General features: G+C 38.2%; 1 protein-coding gene and 2 long non-coding RNA genes across 3 annotated transcripts in view; all 3 read left to right on the plus strand.

Annotated features, from left to right (window-relative positions):
- LOC134663419 (neuroligin-4, X-linked-like) overlaps nt 1–26,060 on the plus strand; it is a 280,075-nt gene that overhangs the window by 237,209 nt on the left and 16,806 nt on the right. The window contains exons 5-12 of the mRNA XM_063519789.1: nt 241–393; nt 1,133–1,327; nt 8,334–8,469; nt 9,310–9,555; nt 9,905–10,166; nt 10,496–10,730; nt 11,111–11,248; nt 22,895–23,078. Of these exons, the coding sequence (XP_063375859.1) occupies nt 241–393; nt 1,133–1,327; nt 8,334–8,469; nt 9,310–9,555; nt 9,905–10,166; nt 10,496–10,730; nt 11,111–11,248; nt 22,895–23,078 (1,549 nt within the window). The remainder of the gene's footprint in view (nt 1–240; nt 394–1,132; nt 1,328–8,333; nt 8,470–9,309; nt 9,556–9,904; nt 10,167–10,495; nt 10,731–11,110; nt 11,249–22,894; nt 23,079–26,060) is intronic.
- On the plus strand, nt 1,766–3,072 carry LOC134663423 (uncharacterized). The gene is made up of 2 exons (XR_010098140.1): nt 1,766–2,530; nt 2,614–3,072. It is a non-coding gene; the product is annotated as an uncharacterized LOC134663423 (long non-coding RNA).
- Nucleotides 7,327–7,921, plus strand: LOC134663422 (uncharacterized). The gene is made up of 2 exons (XR_010098139.1): nt 7,327–7,379; nt 7,463–7,921. It is a non-coding gene; the product is annotated as an uncharacterized LOC134663422 (long non-coding RNA).

Raw genomic sequence — 26,060 nt, forward strand, 5'->3', positions numbered from 1 at the left:
TACACATATCTAGCCACAAACTACGCAAAACTTGTATTATTGCATCAATGTTGTTTGCAGCATTTCTATCTCCTGCATTGCTCAGTAAATGTCAATTTCAATCTCTATCTCCTGCGTAATTTACATTTTAGCAGCAATGCACTCTGCAGAAACTCTTGCACTGCAATACTGTTGCAATTGGTGTATTAAATTATTAAAGAGGCGGTAGTTTCTTTTTGTTTAGCCCAGCACATTTTTCAGGCGCGCGTGGCGTGGAGGCGCCATACGCGGTGGTGGTGTGGGTTGGAGCCCCGTCCCACGAGTGGGGCTCGCCCAACACACTGGACGGGTCTGTGCTGGCCGCGCGGGCGCATCTACTCGTCGTCACTGTCAACTATAGGATAGGGCTATTAGGTAACTGTGAAAAATGTCTTCAAGAGTAGAAATAATTGAATTAGCTGTCATCGCTATAAACAAGTACCCAGGGCCTAAGAACCTATCTAACAATAGACCAGAGATTCAATAATTTGAGATCACACAAAATAGGGTCATTATATCTAAATTGAGCAATCGCTTGAGGAATATGATAATAAATTTACCCTCTATTGTGACTCACATACCTAATATGTCAAGGTGAATGAATTCATAAAGGCTTCTAAACAAGAAAGTGTTTCACTAAAGCTTAGTCAGAAAATATCTTACTTACAGTGTTCAGTTCAGTTCAGTGACATCTGCTCAAATCAGGCGCGGATCCACCGTTGTGGCAAGGTGGGCATGCCCACAACCCCAATAGGGTGCCCTATGGATTCCCCGAGTAGAATTACGCCGATTTTTGTATCGCAGACGCTTTGGCAGAATTTCATTGGTATAAGTACGCACAGTCTTAGTCAGTTGATCGATTCGCTGATTTACTTTTCGTAGAATTATCGTTTGATGAACGTCAAAAGGTAGGTACCCTCGACTCGCACTTGGCCGATTTTGGAGTGGCTGTGACCACAACCTTTTTTGAGGGCTGGATCCGCGCCTGGCTCAAATCTAACCCTTTAAACGAGGAATTCTTGTATTCAGTTTATCATGAAGACTGTTTTAGAACACCATCAGAGTCACGTTAGAAAATTGCACTACATGGATCTCATTTGGTTCTTTTTCACAGGTTATTTAACTACGGGGGCTTCAGACGAGGTCCAGCAAGCGGGTGGCGCAGCATTGCTCGACGTTGCGGCAGCGTTGCAGTGGATCCGACGGAACGTTGCGGCGTTCGGTGGGGACCCGAAGAGGGTCACGTTAGCTGGACACTCGGCGGGCGCTGCGTTGGCTAATGCATTGCTTATGTTACCAGACTCTAAGGGTAAGAATTATAAATATTTGAGAAACCTTCAAATAAATTTAACACTAGTTGGTAAATGAATTTGCTGAAGTTTTTTGGAATTGCACTGCTTTTGTACCTACTTATTACTTTGGCCTTCTTTGTGCTAAACACAGTCAAAAAGAACTATTTTCGGGTTAGAACCCGTGTAGTTAAATTTTATTTAATAAGTTATTGCATGATTTTGGAAAAAAACGAATAACAACACAAATAAATAACTAATGAACTAAATATATCTATGAATAAACCAAAACTAAGAACCCTAAATATATCATAAATCATTTATTTGCGTGAAAAGGGTACAGTTACAGATGTTCACGTTTGTTGTTGTCCTCCTTATTCAGCTGCCCACAAACATCTAAAATTAAATCACCTTAAAGTTACTTCGAGAGCCCATCCGACAAATAATACATTGTAACGTAGACATTTTCTTAGATTTTAAATTAATATTTTTGGGTTGAATTCCTTTTCTTATTTCAACGATTTTAACAATATCCCAAACTAACTCGATTGATTGCACTTCTTTGCATAATCTGTTGCATTCAGATGCACCTTTTGATGCTTATCTGTTGTCGGGGTTGTCATATGAGTAAAAATAATTAAAACTTGAGATATTTATGTTGTCACTCCAGGAAAACTTTGTATGATTTAGGTATGATTTTTATAGATAGAAAATAAGTTTGATGTAAAACAAAACATATAAATTACAGACTTACAAAGTGGCTCTGAAATGAAACCTTATTAGATTTAATGATAAAAATATATTTCTTAGGCTCATGAGTGAATTTGTCTAAATAATCAGTTCAGAATTTTCGAAGAATTTGTGTCTTCAGGGGATTGGCACCCTACTTTTGTTTTTTTGCCTTTTGTTCTCAACATATGAGAAGGTCATTCTGAGGTGACATGCACTTTTGATGTGTGGACCCCTCCGGGGACGCACGCTCGCATGAGCCCTATTTTGTGATAAGACCACACATTCCACATGGTGGTCAAAATGGTGGAAGCAGTTCGAGTCCTTCGGTGTGTTCCACTGAGTAAGTATAAATGGAATTTAGTTGTGATCAATTCCACAATGGCGCGAAACATTGTGGGTTTGTTCTTAACCAAGTTTTGGTTCTTTACAGAGTTGACTCCTGCTCGAGGGAAGGGAGCGCTCCGCCAGAAGTCCTAACAGCTTCCAGTGCGGTGAGCTAAATTTCGAATTGTTTCATTTTTTCTCTAGCGGCCATAAAGGGCATCGGCTAATATTTCCTTTTCTCGCTTTGCAGGAGCCGGGATGTTTCTAGATGTTTCTAGAAGCTTTTGATGTTTATAGAAGTTTCAAGATGTTTCGAATTTGAAGTTTTAAAATGATGCTGTGGGATCTGTCCCACGTCATCTGCACTGGCCGGCTCCAACCAGGTTAGCAGTCAGCTTCCCGGGGATAGGCGAGGTCACTCCCCGCCGCTCCAGGTCCGGTAGCAGTTTTTGAGGTCGGTCCGATGCATCTTTAATTTTTAAATTGCGTCTGCGCTCGGCTACAAATTTAAAATGTGATTTAGAGCAATAGTTATTTTAATTTAAAGTTTTGAAAGTTCTGGTGCATAAAACTTAGGTATTTCGAAATTTAGTCTTTAGTAATTAATTAATTGGTGTAAACCTTATAACATGAACCTGTGAAGCGACCCAGCTATACCACTGAGCTTTTACACTATAACTTTAGGTTAATAAAGTTTGTTAGATTTAAATTTGTTTAATTGTTTCTCCTCCTAGCTTTCCTACAGCAAGGTTTCCATTTAGTTTATTTTATTTAATTTTATTTTGTTAACATGGCTGTTTTTATTTTTGACAAGCCGGAGCTTTCCATTCATTTATTTTACCCCCTTTCAAAACACCCGTGTTACAATGGCGCCCAAGAATTTTCAGGTTTCTAAATAATTACTTGCTGCAGGAAAAGTCTAGACTTATTTTCATGCACCAGAAAATAATTTTGTTTAACTCACCTTTTGTAGAGTATTTTGTTACATTTCAAAGATTTTTTGGGTATTGCATACCGTAATATGGGCATTTGCTCACATTTATGCTGTTTTCTGCACATTTACATGTAATTATTTTCGAAAATCATAGAATTTTGTATGATACATTTAGAGGTTATGAAATTTTGCTGACTTGACAGATGTCAATAACACGTGTTGTATTTTTAATAAATTTGGATACTATTTTGAAGTTTTGACACTAGAATTTCGTTTGGTTTCACTTTTGACATTTAAATTTCAATGAAAAAATAAGAATTTTGTATTTTGTAACATATGATAAGAGTACACAATTTTGCCACTTGGGATCACTTGTAGTAATCTATATTTGGTTTAGAATTTCATATTTAGGAGGAAAATATGTGAATTTTAGTAGAATGTTGTTTTGTGATTTTCATAGATTTGATGGAACTGCACTTTCATAAATGTTTTATAATGAATTTTGTAATTTTTTATGTTTTAACAATTAAGCCGGAAGGCATAAAAATTTCACCACATTTCAAGTGTGTTAAAGAAAACAATAGTTATCTTAACATTATTTTATTTTATTCTCTATACACAGCACAGTTTTTGTAAACATAAAGCACCAGAAATTTCAATGCAGTAGCATATTTAGTTTAATAAAGTTGAAACGCAACACTCAATTTCACAGCTTATGGATAGGTACATTTATTTAGGGTGGTCAAGCCGATCAGGAGCACATCCTAGGTCCAGGGAGCTGTGGAAGCAGTGTCGACATTTTATTTTTCAGAACTCTCCGCATAGCCGCAGGGGAAACAGTTTAGTATGGAAGTCTGGTCTGGCAGTAGTGTCCGGCGAGATGCTTGTGGTGTTTCATGATCATTTAACTTCTTAAAGAATGAAGATATTCTTCTTCGGCGTGCTAGCGCTTATAGTTCCAGAACAATTGACATGATTTCATTTTCAAATTTAGAAATTCCTGTGATTCGGCAGTCCAGTTGTAGAAATGGCTGGATGCCTTTTGTTTTGTAGTGGTAATATCCAAATTCAGCACGGTTTTGATGTAATCTGTAACAAGTTCACTTAAATTTTGAGGTATGCAATACATTTTTTGGGTTAGTTTAGTTTATTTGACTTTGAAATGACATTTAGCGTTGATTTTGAAGGGAGAGGGAAAATCGTGTGAAATAAGATGATTCCTGATCTCAAGATTTAGTGTTTTACCTGTATTTTTGGTAGTTTTCGGTTAACTCTGTGTAGTTTTGAGTCGCTGATTTAGCGTATTTAATATTTACCGTAATTCGAGTTTTTAACGGTACTTCACACAACGTAAGACTTGTGTTTCATATTAGATGGTAGTTTTCCAAATTAAAATGGTATTTGCAACCAAAGTTTTGTTCTTTGTAGTTTAAAGTGCAAAGTAAGGTTAAGTCATGAAATTGTTTTTTTTTAACACAGAGTAAACGTCACAAGGGTACGTTCGAAAACGCGTAAATTTTAGAAATGTTTGCTTTACTTCGTAACGAGTTCAGCGTTTATAAAAACGCTCGTTTTTTGAAAATTATTTTGTAATTTGTTTAAATATTGATATTTATTTAGGTAAATACAATATAGTTATTTTGGTGTATAACGTTACGAGATTTGGTTTTTTAGTACTCAAATTTAATGAGATATATTAATTTGAAGTAGTTTTCTTTATTTAGACCTTATTTCGCCAAGAATACAGTTTGTAATCTCGGTTTGAGAATTGGCGGGAATTTCGAATAAGGCTGGCATGTTTTGGATTTTAAAACAAATTTTGGTAGGTTTTCAAGAAGGTGGTGTTTTCCAAGGCCTCGCCTACACGAGAACGTTTTGCTTCACGGTTGTCTCGTATGGAGTGTTGGGTATTATGGTAAAATATCCAATCACGACTTTATGCACGGTACGTGGTGAACAGCACTGACTGTATTCACTACTAATTTTGTTGCGGGGATGGAAGAACGGGATTTGTAATGCGTGAAGTATGGTAGGGGCGACAGATGAGATATGAACGGTATGGTGAAGTGCGTGATGTATAAATGGGGCGAAACAACTTGCTCACTTTTAAGGTCAGAGCGAGTCCTTAACATAGCCAAGGGTTTGTATTTCGGTAGTAGGTTTCGAGTGCTTACCACACTCGAGCACGGTTTTGTGCAAATTTTGCGTATTTGTGGCTACGCATTTGGTCGGTATGGGGTTCATACCCAGCAGTTACCATTTTTGAGGGGCTGTTTTAAATTGGGTTCTTGCTTTTTTGGACATATCGACCGCGGTACCCCTTTTGGTTTGGTACCTTTTGTTTATCGTGTTGACGATCCAATGAGCCATTTTTGAAGGCATTGGAACGGCACTCGGTGTCTCCGCCACCTTTTACATGCCTGCTACCGCAATGCAACTCAGCCAAATGGTTGAAATTTTTTCGATTTAGTATTTATGGTTTTAGAGTTTAGGGGAGTTATCCTTGGACGCACGACCCCTCGTCTTGTACCAGTCGTCGTGCCGCCAAGGACGACAAACCACTCACCTGCTATATACCTCGTTTTTGTTTAGGTATACCATTTTTTTGTTTTGGTTTTTGATTCCGGAGAGTTGGGGGGACAGGTGTGCCTCACCAACTCAAAGGGCCGTTTTGGATTTTTTGGGTTTAATTTGATGATTGTTGTCTACCTGAAGGGTTGGGACAGGCCTTAGTGTCCTCAACCGGTAGGGTTACAAAAAAAGGTTTTCGTTGAAGGCTTATAGTTAGGGGACTATTATGGGTCTCATTTTCGCCCGGTCTAGCTGAGTTTTATTTTAGGAATGCTGAACATCGGTCCTGGCGGTTGGTTTTTGGCTTTCTCAGCACAACAAGCTTTTGTCGCGTTGTACTGAGAAGGCCAACGGTTTGTTTACGGGTTGGAAGGATAGACTGAGGTTTTTTTCTATGTGCAGCGCAGTTGGCCGCATAGTTTTTTTTTCACCTTCCGTGGTACTGACGTGGGTTCGAGATTATTATTTAGATTTTTTTTGTTCGGTCAGAACAGCAGTATTTTTAAATTGTTTAACGTTAGTATGATTTTACTTTTAGATTATTTTAGAGCATTTTTGGTATGTTTTGAATCTCGAAGTTGCGTCAGACTTTTTGTTTAGATTCTAGGTTTTCTAGATCAGTTTGAATAGGTTAGTTTTCTTGCCTTCACTTTGTTTTAAATTTTGTTTTAGGATGAAAGTCGCTGAGGACAGCGAGCGGTTCACCTACGTTGAACCTTAAAATCGGGGAGGGGGGTATTGTAACGTAGACATTTTCTTAGATTTTAAATTAATATTTTTGGGTTGAATTCCTTTTCTTATTTCAACGATTTTAACAATATCCCAAACTAACTCGATTGATTGCACTTCTTTGCATAATCTGTTGCATTCAGATGCACCTTTTGATGCTTATCTGTTGTCGGGGTTGTCATATGAGTAAAAATAATTAAAACTTGAGATATTTATGTTGTCACTCCAGGAAAACTTTGTATGATTTAGGTATGATTTTTATAGATAGAAAATAAGTTTGATGTAAAACAAAACATATAAATTACAGACTTACAAAGTGGCTCTGAAATGAAACCTTATTAGATTTAATGATAAAAATATATTTCTTAGGCTCATGAGTGAATTTGTCTAAATAATCAGTTCAGAATTTTCGAAGAATTTGTGTCTTCAGGGGATTGGCACCCTACTTTTGTTTTTTTGCCTTTTGTTCTCAACATATGAGAAGGTCATTCTGAGGTGACATGCACTTTTGATGTGTGGACCCCTCCGGGGACGCACGCTCGCATGAGCCCTATTTTGTGATAAGACCACACATTCCACATGGTGGTCAAAATGGTGGAAGCAGTTCGAGTCCTTCGGTGTGTTCCACTGAGTAAGTATAAATGGAATTTAGTTGTGATCAATTCCACAATGGCGCGAAACATTGTGGGTTTGTTCTTAACCAAGTTTTGGTTCTTTACAGAGTTGACTCCTGCTCGAGGGAAGGGAGCGCTCCGCCAGAAGTCCTAACAGCTTCCAGTGCGGTGAGCTAAATTTCGAATTGTTTCATTTTTTCTCTAGCGGCCATAAAGGGCATCGGCTAATATTTCCTTTTCTCGCTTTGCAGGAGCCGGGATGTTTCTAGATGTTTCTAGAAGCTTTTGATGTTTATAGAAGTTTCAAGATGTTTCGAATTTGAAGTTTTAAAATGATGCTGTGGGATCTGTCCCACGTCATCTGCACTGGCCGGCTCCAACCAGGTTAGCAGTCAGCTTCCCGGGGATAGGCGAGGTCACTCCCCGCCGCTCCAGGTCCGGTAGCAGTTTTTGAGGTCGGTCCGATGCATCTTTAATTTTTAAATTGCGTCTGCGCTCGGCTACAAATTTAAAATGTGATTTAGAGCAATAGTTATTTTAATTTAAAGTTTTGAAAGTTCTGGTGCATAAAACTTAGGTATTTCGAAATTTAGTCTTTAGTAATTAATTAATTGGTGTAAACCTTATAACATGAACCTGTGAAGCGACCCAGCTATACCACTGAGCTTTTACACTATAACTTTAGGTTAATAAAGTTTGTTAGATTTAAATTTGTTTAATTGTTTCTCCTCCTAGCTTTCCTACAGCAAGGTTTCCATTTAGTTTATTTTATTTAATTTTATTTTGTTAACATGGCTGTTTTTATTTTTGACAAGCCGGAGCTTTCCATTCATTTATTTTACCCCCTTTCAAAACACCCGTGTTACAACATACCTAATTAACACGTTAACTGTCCCTGTCTCAATCTGAATTGTTAACTTTACGACTGTAATAGAAGCTTGCCGTGACCCATTATACGGGACACGTGCAGTGAACGTGTTAAGTGATTCCAGCCCAGGGCACTGAAAACCTTGGTCACCTATTCTTTTGTAGTATGTCATTTCAAATTAAAGTCTAATCCAGACTAAATATTAATGGCTCCTTTTAGATCTCACCACCATCATTGCTTCTTTTTTTAAACAGGGTTAATATCCCGAGTGCTGCTACTGAGTGGTTCAGCGCTAAGTCCAGCAGCGCTGGCTCCGGATGCATCACTAGCCAGAGAACACACAGCGCAAGCGCTGAGATGTGTTCCTGAGGAGTCTTCTACAGAACACTGGTAACATTCATGTCTTTCAACTTGTTAAAGTTGCTTACATTCATCATCGTGTACAGTCGCCATCAGATATATCGCAGCGTCCAAGGTGTTCACAATATCTGAACACGCACTCTAACGCCTTGACAATAGAGGCGTGCTCAGATATTTGTGAGCACCTTGGCCCCTCCGATATATCTGATGGCGACTGTACCTGTTTGGGTGTTGGACACTTATGTAAGTATTGTTGGAGCAATTTCCAAGTATCTCTCTACACTATCCAGTACCTTTTCTTTGACCGCTTAGTTAGACGACCCAACATTTACGTGTTTTTTTATTTGGCCTATGCAAGAACAATTTACCTACATACTTTTACGAGTATAGGTCCAAAATAAATATCCTTAAGGCATTTTGTTATTCCTTGCTTTCTCATCTATGAGTAGAGATCAACATGGTTATCACATAATTAACGTAAACAGGAAAGGAATACCCTCAACAGAAATTGGCTTTGGTGTTGAAAGAATTTGGCTTTGTAACCCTTAACTTTGAGTAGGCATGTCCACAGGAGTCACGTGCGGCTAATTACTGAGTGTGACCCATCTCTCCACTAATTGACATGTTTATTGTTAATTTTAAACTTTGGAGCATTTAAGCATTAAGCTTCGGCGCACAGCTGATGTCCTTTCTAAATAAAAAGAAACCATTGTTGAATAATCTGTTACACAAGCTGAACCTTTCACCTTAAGTCCCAAACTATTGACAGTAATTCCAGTTAATTTATGTACTGACCTAAATAATCGCTCCGTCCGTGACCGAAATACCTATAGTGAAAAATAAATAGGTTAAATTTAATGTTATCTCTAGGTTGGTAACCTGCATCCGCGCCCGTCCCCTCGCCGCGCTGCTCGCAGTCGAGGCCCCCCGCGCCCGCTTCCTCGCTGGCTGGGCCCCCTCAGTCCCCTCCAAAGATGGCAACCAGGCCCCCACAAGGGCCCTCCATGCTAGTGATGCATTCTTGGACTGCGCGCTGGCGGTGGTGGTGTCAACAACGGAGAGTTATCAGTTTTTTAGTGAAGATGATATTAGGCATGGATTTGAGGAAGATCACAGGTGAGAATTTTTTCTGTCATCAGGCTAAGATCTTCATAATACTAGTACAGTTATTAGTAGATATGTAGCTAAGCAGGCAAAGAGTTCAAAATAATCTGAATACAACCTTGTTAAATTTCAGCGTGTATAGATCATATTAATCTGGTCCACTTAGCCATTTCAGCCTAAGCCAACCACTATAATTTTTCATGATATATTTTCTCTTAAAATCAAGAATCATTACTTATGAGACTAAATCAAATGAAACCTTGAAATCAAACTAGCCGTACTTGCACATCTTAAGAACGCAATTAAAATTATCTATTCATAGCTACTATACTCAGCTTTTTGTATGCAATACTTTTCTTAGGAACCGAATCCTCCGCACCTACGTCCGCAACGTCTACCGCTACCATCGCAACGAGATCTTCGCCGCCATCCGCAACGAATACACCGACTGGGAGAAGCCTATACAGCATCCCATCAATATTAGAGACGCTACGTTGGAATCTCTAAGCGATGCCGCAGTAGCTGCCCCGGCGTTGAGGGTAGCACAGTTGCACGCGAGAAGAGGGGCAAGGACATTCTTTGCGCATTTCACGCATCAGAGCAAAGATGCTGATTATCCACAGGTATTTTACAAAATCATTATATTTATACAGGCTTTGTTGTCTCGTTTCTTTGTCTACAAATTTACACAAAGTATCTAAATGAAAATATAGGTGGTGCACTCAAAGAGTTTCGAAAAACATTAAATCAACTTCAGAAATGGAGTGTAACTTACTAAAGTCAAATATTTTTTTGTGATTGAGTAGGTACCTATATTTGTAAGCATGAAATGTATTTCAATTAAAACCCCTTGAAAATTACTAATTAAATTTTAATTTTCAAATGGGAGTTGAAGGGTTATTGAATTATGAAGATCTTCACAAGCACAAATTAACTTAACCTATTCTTCCAGCGCCTCGGCAGCACAAGCAGCGAAACCCTCCCCTATTTCCTCGGTCTCCCCCTCGTCGGCGGGATGCCATATTCCCCTCGAAACTACTCCCGGGGAGATGTTGGAGTATCAGAGTCTGCTGTGGCCCTGCTTGCTGCGTTCGCGAAGACTGGCGATCCGACGCCAAGCGAACATCATGAGGGGGCAGTGTCCTGGCCGAGATATGAGCTGAATTCGCAACAGTATTTAAGTATAAGTAAGAGCACTTTGATTTGATACTAATAATCCAGTGTTTTCTTGAACTTCTCCTAGAAGATTGGAATATCCTGCTCTCCCCGAAACTTCTCCCAAGGCTCCCCTTCATATATCAGAGTCTGCTGTGGCGTTACTTTTGCGGCTTTCCTGAAGACTGGTGATCTGACGCCAAGCTAACATTATGAGGAGGCAGTGGCCTGTCCGAGATATGAGCTGAATTCACAGCAGTTTAAGTCATCCAGATCCACAGCTCTTGATCTCACTATGTCCAAATTCGAAGTGGTGATTGTTTTCAAAGAATAATAACCTTGACTAGTCCCACAATTTTAAACCTAAAAATCTCTTTAAGTATAGCATATTCTAAAAACGAATTACTTCTAGGTTCCAAACTTCGTGTAAAGAGCCACTACAGAGGCCACAAGATGGCGCTTTGGCTTCATCTTATCCCGCAGCTTCACAGGCCGGGCGCGGCGCCAAGACATCACCAGTTCCGCTCCATACATCCTGATATGTTTGCAGGTAAGAAGACACAATAATTACTTTTACTTCACCACCTTCAAAAGGGAGCAGATTCTGAATTTCTTTTCTCCAATTTTTCGAAGACGGCGGGACAGATTTTATTTTTATTGTCATTATGCCAAAGTCAGATAATAGGATCCTTCAATTAGTATTAGTAGGTAATTCGTTTTAGAAAATAATAAGTAAATTGTGAATAGAATGTATTAATTTTCTAATCCAAAGTTTGCTTAGTTGTTTGGATTAGCAAAGTACCTAATATTTTGGTTTAGATTTTTTTAACGAGTTAATAACATGTCCCACTGCTAGGCAAAGGCCTCTCCCCTAAACTTCCAATCCTCCCGATTAAGTGCAGCATCTGTCCAGTTGCTGAGAAATGTGTCCAGGTCGTCCCGCTATGTCCTCTTAGGCCGACCTTGCCGGCAGTTACACCCCCTATAGCCTACGAGAACGCTTATTGCCAGGCTTAGATAATATAACCAAATGGAGTGGTCATTAACAGGCGTTCCCTCTGTCAAAAATAAGCGGCCAATGGTCAACGACATGTCAACCACATGTATGGACTGACGTTTATCTGACATGGCTATGTTTACGTTATTTGATGTGCCCCTCCCCCGCAAAAAACGGCAGACTATTTTGTACCGAAAATTATAGTCATAGCGTCTCCGTTGCTTATATCCTCTAAGTTGTCAGGCGTAGGCGTACCTACTAAGAATTCAAGCTGATCATCAATGTGTCGTTCATAATGTAATTCAAACAAGTAAGTAATTGACGTCGAGAATATCCACTTGATTCTTAGGGCTATCGATTATATGTCCAAAATTGACCGACTAATTGCTTGCTCGCCATCGACAACATTTTCCTTGTCCACTTTTTTCCCTTTTCCACCGAAGATTGACTTCAAACCTTATTACTAAAGCCATAAAGTCCACTGGACATTATGCCTTTTTCCGCTTCTTAGATTAATTTACGCTCGTTTAATACCCCATTAATTGATTTCAGGCCCATTAGTAAAACACCGGTTATGAGATACTCTAATTGAGCGTAATTAATTAATTACAAGCGTCCAAATAACAGTAATTTGGTTGCTAATGGTCGGACGTTGATCATGGTTGTTTGCGTTATTAACAATTCTGGTGGAAGTTGGGAATGAAACTCGTAAACAAACGATATTCTGATGATTTAAACGACTTGTAAAGTCAACATTTGCAGAACTTTTGTTATTTTCAAAGCCAAACAGAAAACCCCTCTCCCCTCCCTTTCCTTTACCCTCTAGTTGCAGGGTTTTCCATAAGTGTGGTAATTGCATACTAACCGTAACTAGCCTTGGCTACTTGTTAAATCCTTAATAATTTCAGGATTTTCTACACAGCACAGAACTTGGCACCCATATAGATTTCAATTCTTTTGTCGGCGAGTCAACAACGACACAGTCGTATTCTTAATATTGAACTTGGCTCTCGTTTCACATCTACCTATATATGTTTTTGTTGGGATACAGATCTTAGTAGTTGTACTGAGTAAAAAATAATACCCAGTAAAGTATTTTTATTCTTTTCTCATAATTTCAAGTAAATAAATCATGTTGGCTGTTTACTTAACCAAAATACACATTTTCAATTGGCTATACAATAATGTTTACTTGGTCGAAGAATAATTTATTTTAAATTATATTCAAAGTAGGTACTGAGAGGTGAAAAGCCTTTTTAACCAAACAAATCGCTTGGAATTAAATGAAAATATTGACTGTGATCGAAACGGTTCAGCGGTCAAAAGGACACCGATAAAAACCGAAGCTACTGTGTTTTCTGAAAATGTTTATTGAAATATGGAAATAATTTGTATTTCGTCAACGTTATTTGTGCCTTTTTAGGGTTCCGTACCCAAAGGGTAAAACGGGACCCTATTACTAAGACTTCGCTGTCCGTCCGTCCGTCCGTCTGTCACCAGGCTGTATCTCACGAACCGTGATAGCTAGACAGTTGAAATTTTCACAGATGATGTATTTCTGTTGCCGCTATAACAACAAATAGTAAAATCTGTTTTTAAATCCCATTTAAATCTTTATTTTATTCTGTATAAAATAAAGATTTAAATGGGGCTCCCATACAACAAACGTGATTTTTGACCAAAGTTAAGCAACGTCGGGAGTGGTCAGTACTTGGATGGGTGACCGTTTTTTTTTTGCTTTTATTTGTTTTTTTTTTGCATTATGATACGGAACCCTTCGTGCGCGAGTCCGACTCGCACTTGCCCGGTTTTTATAATTTGTTTTGGCTTTAAGTGTTTGTAAATAGGTAAATCTAGGAAATACATTGACCACCACAAGGTTCTCTTTATTTTTTGTGTTCAGTTAGATATGCAAAGTTTTTTATATTTATGCAAAACAGTTTTTTTTTATGAAACCTGGTAAGACTAAGTTAATATTTTTAATGATAATTCAATAGTATTATTTTAGGTTTAATTTGCAATAGGTACAGTCACCTGCAATAATATGTTACACAACGAAGGCAGCAAAAATATCTGACACGATCTTATTTGTAGAGTCATAAGAGCGTGTCACATATTTTTGCGGCCTTCAAAGAGTAACATATTATTGCAGGTGACTGTACTAAAGATGAGATGAGAAAAATGTGTTACTTGGCAGCAAAGTTTGATCCTATCTCCATATAAACACGAGAAGTAACAAATTTGCCTCTAAAATAACCATTGTTAATCCCCAAGGAGTACTCAACTGGAAAACATACGTCAGTCCTCCACTCTACTTGAATTCTTTTCACTGCCACTACGGTATTTCCTTCCTTTAATGGCGGCACAACAAACTATTAGTCAAATGAAATCCAGGCGGGGTTGAACGGTCTCTCAAGCCGAGCGGTATATTCCAATAGCTTGCAAACTGCTAATAAAGCTCGTCTTCTTTGCCTAACCTTTTTCCATTCCATTTGGGGTTGGCTCTTCTAGTCATTCGCACAGTTTGTCAATGACACTGTTATATCAGTGTCGTATCGCTGTGACATCTTATAAACATTGTTCGAATCTCGTCATTAATCTGTTCTGGATCGTCGAGATATATTTTTGGGCCTCTATCCACGTCATATTTAAGGGGTCTTCCTCTGCCCAATCTTTTGGAACCGATGATGATGTCTAGTTATATGGTCTTCTGGACTCTGAAAACTTTAGGTCTACCATATGAAAGCGGACTATAGTTTAATCATGTTCATGGCGCGTTAGTTATACACTGTAATGTCATGTATACGTGTTTTCAATAAATAAATAAATATATAAATCATGAGTCACCTGAGTAAATAAAACTGAGTGAAACTTTAAGGAAGAGGACTCCTCGGACTCTCTACTACCAGAGTCTCTACAAAAAATATTACTTATTCATATATACTTAGTAATTTTATATAACTTTTGATTATCCTATGTATCACAACAATGTTTAATGAAAAATGTATCCACGAATGTCGTGTCGGTACAAACCCGATAGGGTTTCACGGCACTTTTTCTGTTCGATTCAATTTAAGATTTTAGTATAGAATAAATAAAAAAAAAATATTGACGAGCATGTGGCCATATCAAAGACAAATGTTCTTCGACAAACGCCTATCAAAAAGCCAGATAGTCAGTAGAACGTTAAAATAACGTAATGTATATACCATAATGGTATATGTGATCAACATACATTAAGATTGTCGTTGTGGTCACTTGGCTAAGCCCTCTGAGCTATCAACCCGCTAAGCGTTTGCCATAGTACCCACCCGGCCATCTCCCAAATATATGCAGCCTTTGTGGTCTCAGCCGAGCGAAGTAAAATTAAAATGTTGAAGTAATCTCATACATTTTAGTGAGCGCGACATTTTTGTACTTTTGTTCTTAGTTGGAACACAAATGTAATAAGAATGTAACTTTTAATTAATTTAACTTTCAGGTATGTGGGTCACCGCAAAAGGTAACTAGCATTTTGGGCAAATATTGCAATGAGTTTTGTTTTCGTTTTGGTTTAACTGCAAAACCATATTATATGCGTAGTAGCACAAAATACAAAACAAAATATTAAATAATAGTAGTATTTATTGTATTTTGATAATAATTATGATGGTGCTGATTTACATGGGCTGATGCATATTAATTACAAGTTTTTATATTTATTGGTATCACTCGATTAGGTTTGTTTTGAGGATGTCTATTTGGCAACGTGCATTTTAAGCACTACAAAAGTCAAAAATGTTAGTCAATTACTGAAAATCATACTCCTACTTCGTACTAGCCGGTACTTGATTATGACGTCACGATCAACTTGAAGCTATTTTGAACTTCTTGAAGAATGGAAAACAAGAAAATTACGATTTTGATTTTGAAATATTGCGTTAACGTATTAAATTTAGTTTTTATACAATCTATTTTATTCATTAAATGTAAGGAATTCAATTTTAAATAACCATTTCTTTGTAAGCAGTTTAACGACTTCTATCTAAACGAAATCGCGGTTAAAGGATAGTTCGACATAAAACTTTAAAGCCGTTTGTCGACCGCGATATAATTTATGTCGCCACGTGAGTCTGACTCGACAATCCTCAAACCAAATCTAGGACCTGAAGTTTTATCGCCCGTAAAAGGTTTACGACACAACCATTTGATAAGAGCGGATTTTTTGGAAAATCGGCCCTAAAAAGGTCGTAAAGAAACTCATCTAATACTGAATGCATAGCTGTAGTCCAGATTTTACTGATATCAGAACTTGGACGTCACCGATTCTGTATTAAGAATTTAAAATCATTTACATCATATTTCGTTACGACCGAAGCCTAGATGACTCACCCTAGACCGTTCCGGCGCTTACTTTTCTATGACATGACAAGCGATCACGTGATGATCTCCATAGAAAACGATGCGTTGGAAGCTCCGGCCCGGACACGGCCCGGTCTAACGTGAGTCATCCTTTAGTCGTGTCGTCAAACATCTCACGCTTGTGTTGGTTAAGAGTCCTTATTAAGACCTCTGTTTTACAATTTGACTATGTTTTTCAGACTCCTATTATTAAGTCAAAACTAGAGTTCTTTCAACTACAGAGAGAATCGTGTCTTTTGTAGAGACTTGTTCTTTTTAGAGAACTCATGTTTTTTTACACAGCGCCACGCGCGGCTTATGGCAAACCCCAAAATTGGAGTCGAACGGATGTGCTTTTAGCTAGGTACCTGTAGCAAAGCGACGAAATCGCGGAGTGAGCCACGCCTGCTGCTACAAGTATTTAGCCTATGAAATTGTTGACGGAGTTTTTAGTTACATGGAAGCTGGGATCCTTTTGAGTAGTGTTTAAAAAAAGAGTTCATAAAGTACCTACTCGCCTCGGGCCTTAAAAGACCCGAAAGGTTTTTTAGGATCGTCTCGTAAAAACAAGTCGAATTCTTCAAAGATAGACTGAAACGACTCGAGTTCCTACAAATACCCGACGATGACTCAAGCGCGTATCAAAATAAGATAAAAACTCATTTCAAATTGGCAAAACAGAACCGGCCTCTTAGACAAAGGCAAACCTGATAGGCGTGAATAAAAAGGGCCATAAATAAATAAAAGTTTTTTTCAAATTGTTTCCTTATCGGACGGTCAAGGTCTGACTCGTTTCGGAAAAGACATTAGGAAATTTCTTATTCATGAGAAAAGTACGGTGTTTAATCATCTATTACGCAGGTAGCCGTATAAATCCTTCTTCAGCTGGCGAAGAGGAAACAAAATGTGACATTTACTGCATTTATTAGTCAAAGATGTTTTTAAAAATGTTGGAAAGTATTGTTAAAGACTAGTGAATAAGAAAAATATCCCTAAAAATTATTTGTCAACTTATACTTGGGTCAACATACAGCTGACTGTACCCTCATACTACTATTATGATAATTATCTCATGAAAACTCACTATTCATTACCTTAAAACGAAATTCAAATCTCACTCGCGATATTCAGTTACAGCAGGATATGGGGCGTTCCTCGATTTGCATATATTCAGTCGGTAAATCGAGCACAGTTCAGAAAGGGTCGCGTTTTAGACGAAGAGCTAGCACCGTAAAATTGTACCTAAATGTATTTATTTATTTAATAACAAATTTAATTTTAATTAAATTTAATAACAAATATATCTACATAAAAGGTAAGCCAATCGACACCGAGAACATTGCAAAATAAATAGTATATTAACGGCGTTGACGGTAATTGCTTACAGTTAGGCGAATTGTCTTCTCGTTTTCCAAGGATATCATAACAAACATGTAACATGACGACCGGTATGGCCTAGTGAAGTCGGTAGTGACCCAACCTATGAAGCCGATGGTCTTGGGTTCAAATCCCGGTATGGGAATTTATTTGTGTGATGAGCACGGACCCCTGACTCATGAGTGTTTAGATCTATTTAAATAGTTATAAATAGGTCTGTATATATTAAATACAATTATCTTTGCCTTAAAGTAACAACAACACAAGCCAATGTCTTATTATTTATTTTCCGGGTCTAGTTCTTAGTGTATGTCAGAATCAGCGGATATAATAAATTCAATTCGCCAGAGACAACCGAATGGAGTGTCAATGTTGTGCGAGTTACGAACTGCGATTTTTCGACGTTGGGATACAAACGGTGTCCACCGGCATGTAAACTGTATGTAACAAATGTTTTAGAAAACCCCATTAAATACCTTGTTCTCACGCAGTAAAGAATATGTTCGAAATAACTTTTGAATGAAACATTATTACCATAGCCCGGTTGGAATAGAATCAGCACTTTTAAAAAATTATGTAAATTGCATTATTGACATAAAATAATTTTGGCATTATGCCAAAAAAGCGTAGGGGCTTTTTTCTATTTTTAACCGTACCGTACCGTTATTACCGTATAAGTAATGTAGCTACGCAGTGTAAGTGATAAACAAAAGAAACCCTGCTCACATTGCACAGTTGTATCGATAGCTGTCAATCTGCTGATCCCTATGTCCCTCTGTAAGTGATACTAATGTCGGGGTGAAAGTAAAGTGATACTCGAGACTTCCAGGGGATATTCCATGGATATTCCCATCCCTTGACGAAAATAAACCAATACAACAACGTATGGATGTTGATTTTAAGATTATAGTATTGTATCTAGTGATAGATGTAAGGGGCAAATTAAATTTTGAGAAGACGCATTATGAGCATGAGGTAAGTCAGATAGGTAAGCCAAATATAGGCCAAATATTTTTATAAATTAAAGAAGAAACGACATATGGACGTGTGCCGGGACAGCAATTTTTTACACAGATCGAGTTTTTTTATCATTTGTGTTTTTTACTCCTAAGGTTAAACTTAAGAATATTCTTATAATTAAAGCACACGATAAAATTATGCTTGTATCGAATTTGAGCGGCGTTTTATTTCCAGAAAAATTAATGAATGAAAGTTTGCTATCATCAAGCTGTCTGAATTTACTAGCAATTATTTCTGTGACTCTCGATTCCCTAATCTAAATGTGAGCTCACCCTGAGACAAAACTTTGACTTTTCCAACTTCCAAACATCATGGCCTGTTCTGTTATCACATCGAATAAACCTCAATGCGGGCAAAGGGCCCTGTACCATGATATTACGACTGTTTTGGCTAGTGACTGCGTAAACTCACAGTACGTCACGCTCGCACCAGTCGATACCGCCGCCAAAAAGCCGTCCCCAAACAATCAAGCGTATTTTGATTTTAATAACAGATTATGAATTAGATCTACATTTGTTATGGATTAGGTCTGGCAGTATCAAAACTGACATTTCTTCAAGCAGAAACGTCAGTTTTGACACTGACAAATAACGTATTCAGATCTGTTGTATTTGTACTTTTGTGGATGAGTAATTAATTAATACTCCATCATGCAAAACACAAGAACTTTTATTTCGCAAGAAACATAAAACTAAACTGAAACACTTCAAACATTGACAACTGTCACAAAAGGCCATAGGCTAATCCTACTCATACAAAGAGTATTTATTGTTACTACACTCTCCCCCACATAGTTAATAAATGTTTAAGTAAATATAACTGTTCTAAAAGCTGGCTACATTTTACTAGCCGATTGGTACGCCGTTTTTCCAACTTTGCCCCTCCACTTCGACCTCATAAGTCACACCGGGTACAATAACATTTGTGATGACACTGAGCAACCACTTCTTTTTATTTTTGTGGTAGTTCCTTGCCATAACCTTCTCCCCGTACAGAAATAGTTCACTATCATTACTATATTTCATTATTTCTTCAGGTTCCTGGTCCGTGGTAATTTCGTTTTTTCTAGAAAAATAACAATCATATTCTCGTCTTAAATTATTCCTATCAGGCCATACATCTCTACAGAATTGAATGATGTTACACAATATGATATAGTAAAGACAAAGTTTAAGTACAGAGAGCCATTTTTTTCCCATAATTCTTGGTAATCCATCCTTTACCATATAAAATATTTGTTTTTCTACATTTATCGTTTCATACGAAAAACTCAACTCTTCCAAAGCACGCAATGGCGTTGAGGTTGATTGGTCAAATTTTGTAGAACTTACAATTGGTCGCTTTATTTCTAAATTTGGGAAATATTGCTCCTTATTAGAACATGTAATGGTGCTTACATCTGGTCCGGTATCAACTTCAAACTCCAACAAATTGCCACTCACTTTCATACATAACTTTGACGATGGAATCTTCTCTTGTTCACTAATACAAAACATGTCATAGAGCTCCGGTCCTGGAGTGTCATTTTTCTGGTCACACTTTTCCTCATAAACAGTTGAATTATAAGTCGTTACCTCATCAGCCATATTTAAGGTTTTCATCCTCCAATTACCTTTATTTCCGTTACACATTTTGAAAATGTGACCCTTCATACCACATTCGCTACAGAATTTCCCTCGCAAAGTGCATTCAGCTCTCATGTGCCCCTGTTTTCCGCAACAAAAACAAACTCCAGCGCTTTCTCTTGCCTGTGGTTTAAATTTGGTCTCCTCATGTCGCGGACCATAGCCTCCGTCCCTTTCTATCTTGAACATTTGTGATTGGGTCTCTTTTTCTTGACTCTTGTAGGTTAAATTATATGCGGTCTCTACAGTTTTTCCAATTTCCAATAAGTTTTCCAATGGTAGGTCTGCGTGTTTAAGCAATTCAAACTTCACTGCTTCATACAAAGTGCTATTTAAAAGCCGTTCTTTGAGCTCTTCATTGAGATTTTTAAAATTAAAATTTTTGGACAACTTCTTTAGTTCAAGTATGTATTTATCTAAATTTTCGCCTTTTTTCTGGTTTCTCTTTCTGAATTCAGCTTGCTCCAGTGCATAATTTTTAACAGGGTGGTAATGTTTCTCTAATTTTTCACAAATTTGCTCATATGTAAGAGTCACTGGTGAATCTGGAGTGCATATAATTGTAAGAAGCTCGTAGACACTCGCTCCAAGCTTTGTGATAAGTAGTGGTGTTTTCTTACTGGCATCAATGTCATTTAAAATGAAGAAACACTCCAGTTGTTCTTTGTATGCATTCCAGTTGCCTCCGGTAAAAACTTCCAAGTTCGAAATCAAGTACATCTTATAATTTGCGTGTTTTTCTGCAGTGCAATATCGATATTCCTCTTTCTTTTTTGTTTGGATCTAGGCTTTTTTCCGGATTTTATAAATTCGCCTATTACCGTTTGTCGTTTGTTTTTTTCATAACCTGAAAACTACACACTCGAAATTCAACACATTCACTTTTAACTATTATTTATGTTAACACACGTTGTTCGTAGCCAGATTGTTGTATTTGTACTTTTGTGGATGGGTAATTAATTAATACTCCATCATGCAAAACACAAGAACTTTTATTTCGCAAGAAACATAAAACTAAACTGAAACACTTCAAACATTGACAACTGTCACAAAAGGCCATAGGCTAATCCTACTCATACAAAGAGTATTTATTGTTACTACAAGATCTAATTCATTACTTATAAATTCATTCATTCATTCATTAAAATCATAATACGCCTTTTAGTTACGCTCTGGTCTCATTTCAAAATGGCATACCTACCTATGTACGAAACGGCTTAATAGCGATTGGCGCTTACGCCATGTAACACTTTAATCTCTCGCGTTTTGTACACATATTTACTCGTGATTACACAAACGGGTCTACCGCGATATAATTTCATTGTTTTTACCTTGAAATGTAAAAACTATGAAATCCTCGTGTACCTATGTAGACCCGTTTGTGTAATTAAATATGGCGCTTACTCTATTACAGCTACGCTACGCAATTAATGCTTTTACGCTATTAATGCTGGTGTTTTCTGAATCTGAATGGTACCTTAAACGTCATTTTGGATCATTCACCAGCGCAGGCCATGGTCTTATGGTAAGGGTGAATGATATTAATTATCTCCGTCCGTTCAGGAATGGCGCCGTAATGAGCGCGCGAAGAACGAACGCAAACAAAGCGCGCCATTGTGGACGCGCCGTAATGGCGCACAAAGCAAGCTTTTGTTCTACGATATTTACCAAAAGTTTCCGATACCTATCTAGGTGGCTGTGAGGTGCGTTGGGGTTAAGATGTTTTGGGGTGAGTGGAGAATGTGATTGCGAAAGTCACAAGCAACGATTTCTCTACAACGGATATATACTCTATACGTTTGTTAGGTGTCATGTTTATAACAGTATGAATAATTTTACACACAGTTAGTTTAGTTATAAATTTTAGTTTAAATTTAAAATATTTATACAGTTATTGCCGGTTTAGTATTGACTTAAGTTTTACAATATGATATCATATCAAAGAGAGTTTTATTTTCATCCCTATACATTATTGGTAACGTTAAAACTTGAAATCTCCCAAAATTGTTTTGAGATGTTACAGTAATTCGTGTTTTATTATGACAGTGAGACTCAAGGGGTTGTAACATGTTTATCAAATATTAGGCCCATTCTCCTTTCGAACTTTACCTCATTAACGACATAACCCCATTGCACCTTATCTATCTAGTTACGTAACTTCATTGTTGACGTCCAACAATTTCGCCGCTAAAGTGCGCCACTGCACAATAGCACGGCGTCATTGTGCGCGCGCATTGTTGCCAGACTTCCGCAGAATTAATTCATACGTCTCGATCTCATTACGAAAGCGATTTGCCCCTTTTTTAAACCAACTTGCTCTTTTTTTAGGGCTTCATAGTCATTATGTATGTTTATCTGTCTGTCTGTCCGTATGTCTAGTAATTTCGCCACTAAAGTGTGCCACTGCACAATAGCAAGGCGTCATTGTGCGCGCGCATTGTTGCCAGACTTCCGCAGAATTAATTCATACGTCTCGACCTCGTTACGAAAGCGACTTGCCCCTTTTTTAAATTGACTTGCCCCTTTTTTAGGGCTTCATAGTCATTTTGTATGTTTATCTGTCTGTATGTCTTTCTTTCTGTCCATACGTCTAGTAATTTCGCCGCTAAAGTGTGCCACTGCACAATAGCATGGCGTCATTGTGCAGACGCATTGTTGCCAGACTTCCTCAGAATTAATTCATACATTTCGACCTCGTTACGAAAGCGATTTGCCCCTTTTTTAAACTGACTTGCCCCTTTTTAGGTTTCTATAGTTATTTTGTATGACTTGCGTACTTACAACCATTTTCTTTCAGGTGAAATCTTCCCGGAACTCTACACAACAGCAGCCCTAGACGACGAAGACAGCACAGAGGCCGAAGAGACGTCAGAGGCCGAATGCGAGCCCTCACCCTCGCCGAGGCCGGCGCTGTCACTACCTTCACCGCAACCCACGCCGAAAGAAGACTCGTTAACTACCATGGACACGCATTATTATAGGTAAGTACCAAAGTGTAAGAGGTTTTGGACCATCTTGGAAATTTTTTCGCTTAGAGGCCGACGAGAGTCCAGAGGCCGATTGCGAAACCGACGCTCTCTCTGTCTTCACCACAAAGTACGACTAAATAAGAATAATTAATTACCAGGGATACACATTCACTCACTTTCTATAAATATTTACGATTGCAAGTGCATCGTCGACTTTTACTATGGGAGTAGGTATGCTCTTTTATTGAAGTTCGTATCGGTTTAGAAATACCACGGGCGACATTTTCACAGTTCTACTATACTTACCTGCTTAAGTACGTTATTTTTTGGTTGTTTTTCGACCCCTGTCTCACAAATCTGTTAGCTTTACTGAATATTCAAAAGCATAATTTACATCACCATAATGTACAGTATAAATCGCGTCATATCTCCCTTGGGCGACAAATTTAAAACCCTACGTTCAGACTCATTTCTCACGTAGATGAAAGATAAAAAGCATCAAAACAGCGTTGTTGGAGAAATAACGCTCATTATTCATCCGTTAATTCCGTTACTGCAAACTCCGGTTAATTCATTCGGAAGCTGCCATAGTGAAACGAGGAAAGTAACTGAGGGCACGCACTTTTATTAACCCTTCACCAGGCTTAGGGATATCTATTTTCCACATACGGCACTTCAAACGTGTGTTCTGTTTTCGATCAGTAAGGCTGACATTCGATAGTCATTTTTGAACTGTCAGCCTGGTAAAGCCCTTTACCAGGCTTAGGGATATATATTTCCCATATACAGCACTTCAAACATGTGTTCTATTTTCGATCAGTAAGGCTGACATTCGATAGTCATTTTTGAACTGTCAGCCTGGTAAAGCCCTTTACCAGGCTTAGGGATATATTATATTTCCCATATACGGCACTTCAATCGTGTGTTCTATTTTCGATGAGTAAGACTGAATCTATAGGTTAAAATTTGCTAGTGAAATTTTAGCTTACAGATAAGGACATTAGCATTATAGTTATAACAAAACAAATGCAAACAACACAAACTCTGTTTCAGTTGAAAATAATTTAAACATGGAACTGAAGAATTACTATAAATAGGACCGTCAGCTTTAGGAGGGTAATATTCATTTAAATATGTATTTACTTACTTACTCCGTTGGCTCTGCGACCCAATATGAGACTTGGCCTCCGACACAAGACAGCGCCACTTTTCTCGGTCCTGTGCGACCTCTCGCCAATTTTTGACTCAAAGTTCGCGCAGATCTGCCTCCACCATGTCGCACCAGCGATATCTGGGGCTTCCGATAGGACGTCTTCCTGTTGGACGGCCGAGGTATGGTCTTTTCACGTTCCGATCTTCAACCATTGTCTCAAAGTAGCCCAACCAACGGAGTCTGTAGTGTAGGTTTATTTATTAACCTACTGTCAAAGTCCGTGGAGTCCTACTGTATTTATTTGACTACGTCCCCCGCCATCCATTACCACTATCAGAGCCCCGCAGATGGGGAAAGGAATGGCGCATTACAGACGATTGCGGACAAAGGTTCCGTACATTAGCGGTATTGCTGTAATCTGGTTACTACGGGTCACTTCTGATCTCATAGAGGTCACATCTGGCTAGTTAGGGAGCAAATATTGTAATTAGCCACTTTTACATACTAACAATGGGATAGAGTCGGACCAAGAAAAGTCTGCAGCGGAGTTGATAGCCCACGCAGTGTATTATTTATACGCCATAATTTCATAGAAGTTTGACGTTTAAAATAACACGTGCACTGCGTGGGCTGTCAAATCCGCTGCAAACTTTTCTTGGTCTGACTCTAACTAGTGGTCATTTCATAGGTATTCGCATGCAATGCAAGAACCGTAGTTGCTTACCTAACCTATGCTATTATTTTGTCATTTGTAGTTAAGTAGGTAAAAATAAAATAAAATGACCAATAGCTGACCGTGATGAAACTACAGATTATGCACTACCATAATTATTTTCCATCGTATTTTCACGGAAACGTACGAACGTGTCTTGCTATTTCAGTCAGTCTCGGTACAAAAAGTACTGAGGTTGACTGAAGGAACCCGACAAATACGAACGTTTCCGAGAAAACACGATGAAAAACAATTATGAACTACTTCTACAAGGTTCCGTTGTCTTTTAACGGAACCCTAAACACACTAAGAATAATGGCAGTTAAGGAAAAATACGGGAAATGGCGCATTAGTATACGATTTCGGACAAAAGGTCCGTCCGCATTAGTGGCCACATAAGCACACACAACGTAACCAGGTTACGTAAGGGTCACATCCCATTATGTACTTAGGGAGATAAGCAGGTTTTAATTACTCTTTGTTTATTAACTGTTTATTAGAGTTTATCAGGAACATTAATTAGAAAAAGGTCGCTTACTCCACATTGTGTATGACAGAGGAATGATATTGTTTTTTTATTTACACCTTTTTTCCTAGCCTCTGAGTGTCCCATTGCTAGGCATAGGCCTCTCCCCTTTATTTCCACGACTCCCGATTTGATTGTGTTGTTCAGGAAGCTGTCCAGGTCATCCCGCCATCTCCGTTTGGGCCTGCCGCGGCCACGTCCCTCTACCGGCATCCACTTGGTGGCTAAGCTAGCCCACCTCTCCGGATGCATGCGGTAGACGTAACCGGCCCAGTCGGCCATTTGAGCCTAGCGGTCCGAAAATAATAGGTTATACGTGGGTAGCATTTTTTTTAATTTAACGGAATAACAGATATTTTTAAACACGTATTGATTAAAGCTAATAATACCCTTACAGGGTTCATGTGGAACTGTACGAGTAGTTTTTAAGAACTGTACACTCTAAAAAATGAAGACCAACTAAGAGCAGTTTTCTCTTAGTTGACGTTAAGTTAATTACAACAATAACGATCTTATATAACTCAAAGAAAGCTGATTACTTAAAACAATAAGTGTATCTGTGATTGAACTAATAAAGTAGGTATGTTATTAATCCTAACAATT

Source organism: Cydia fagiglandana, chromosome 4 (assembly GCF_963556715.1).
Source record: "Cydia fagiglandana chromosome 4, ilCydFagi1.1, whole genome shotgun sequence".
Classification (NCBI taxonomy): domain Eukaryota; kingdom Metazoa; phylum Arthropoda; class Insecta; order Lepidoptera; family Tortricidae; genus Cydia; species Cydia fagiglandana.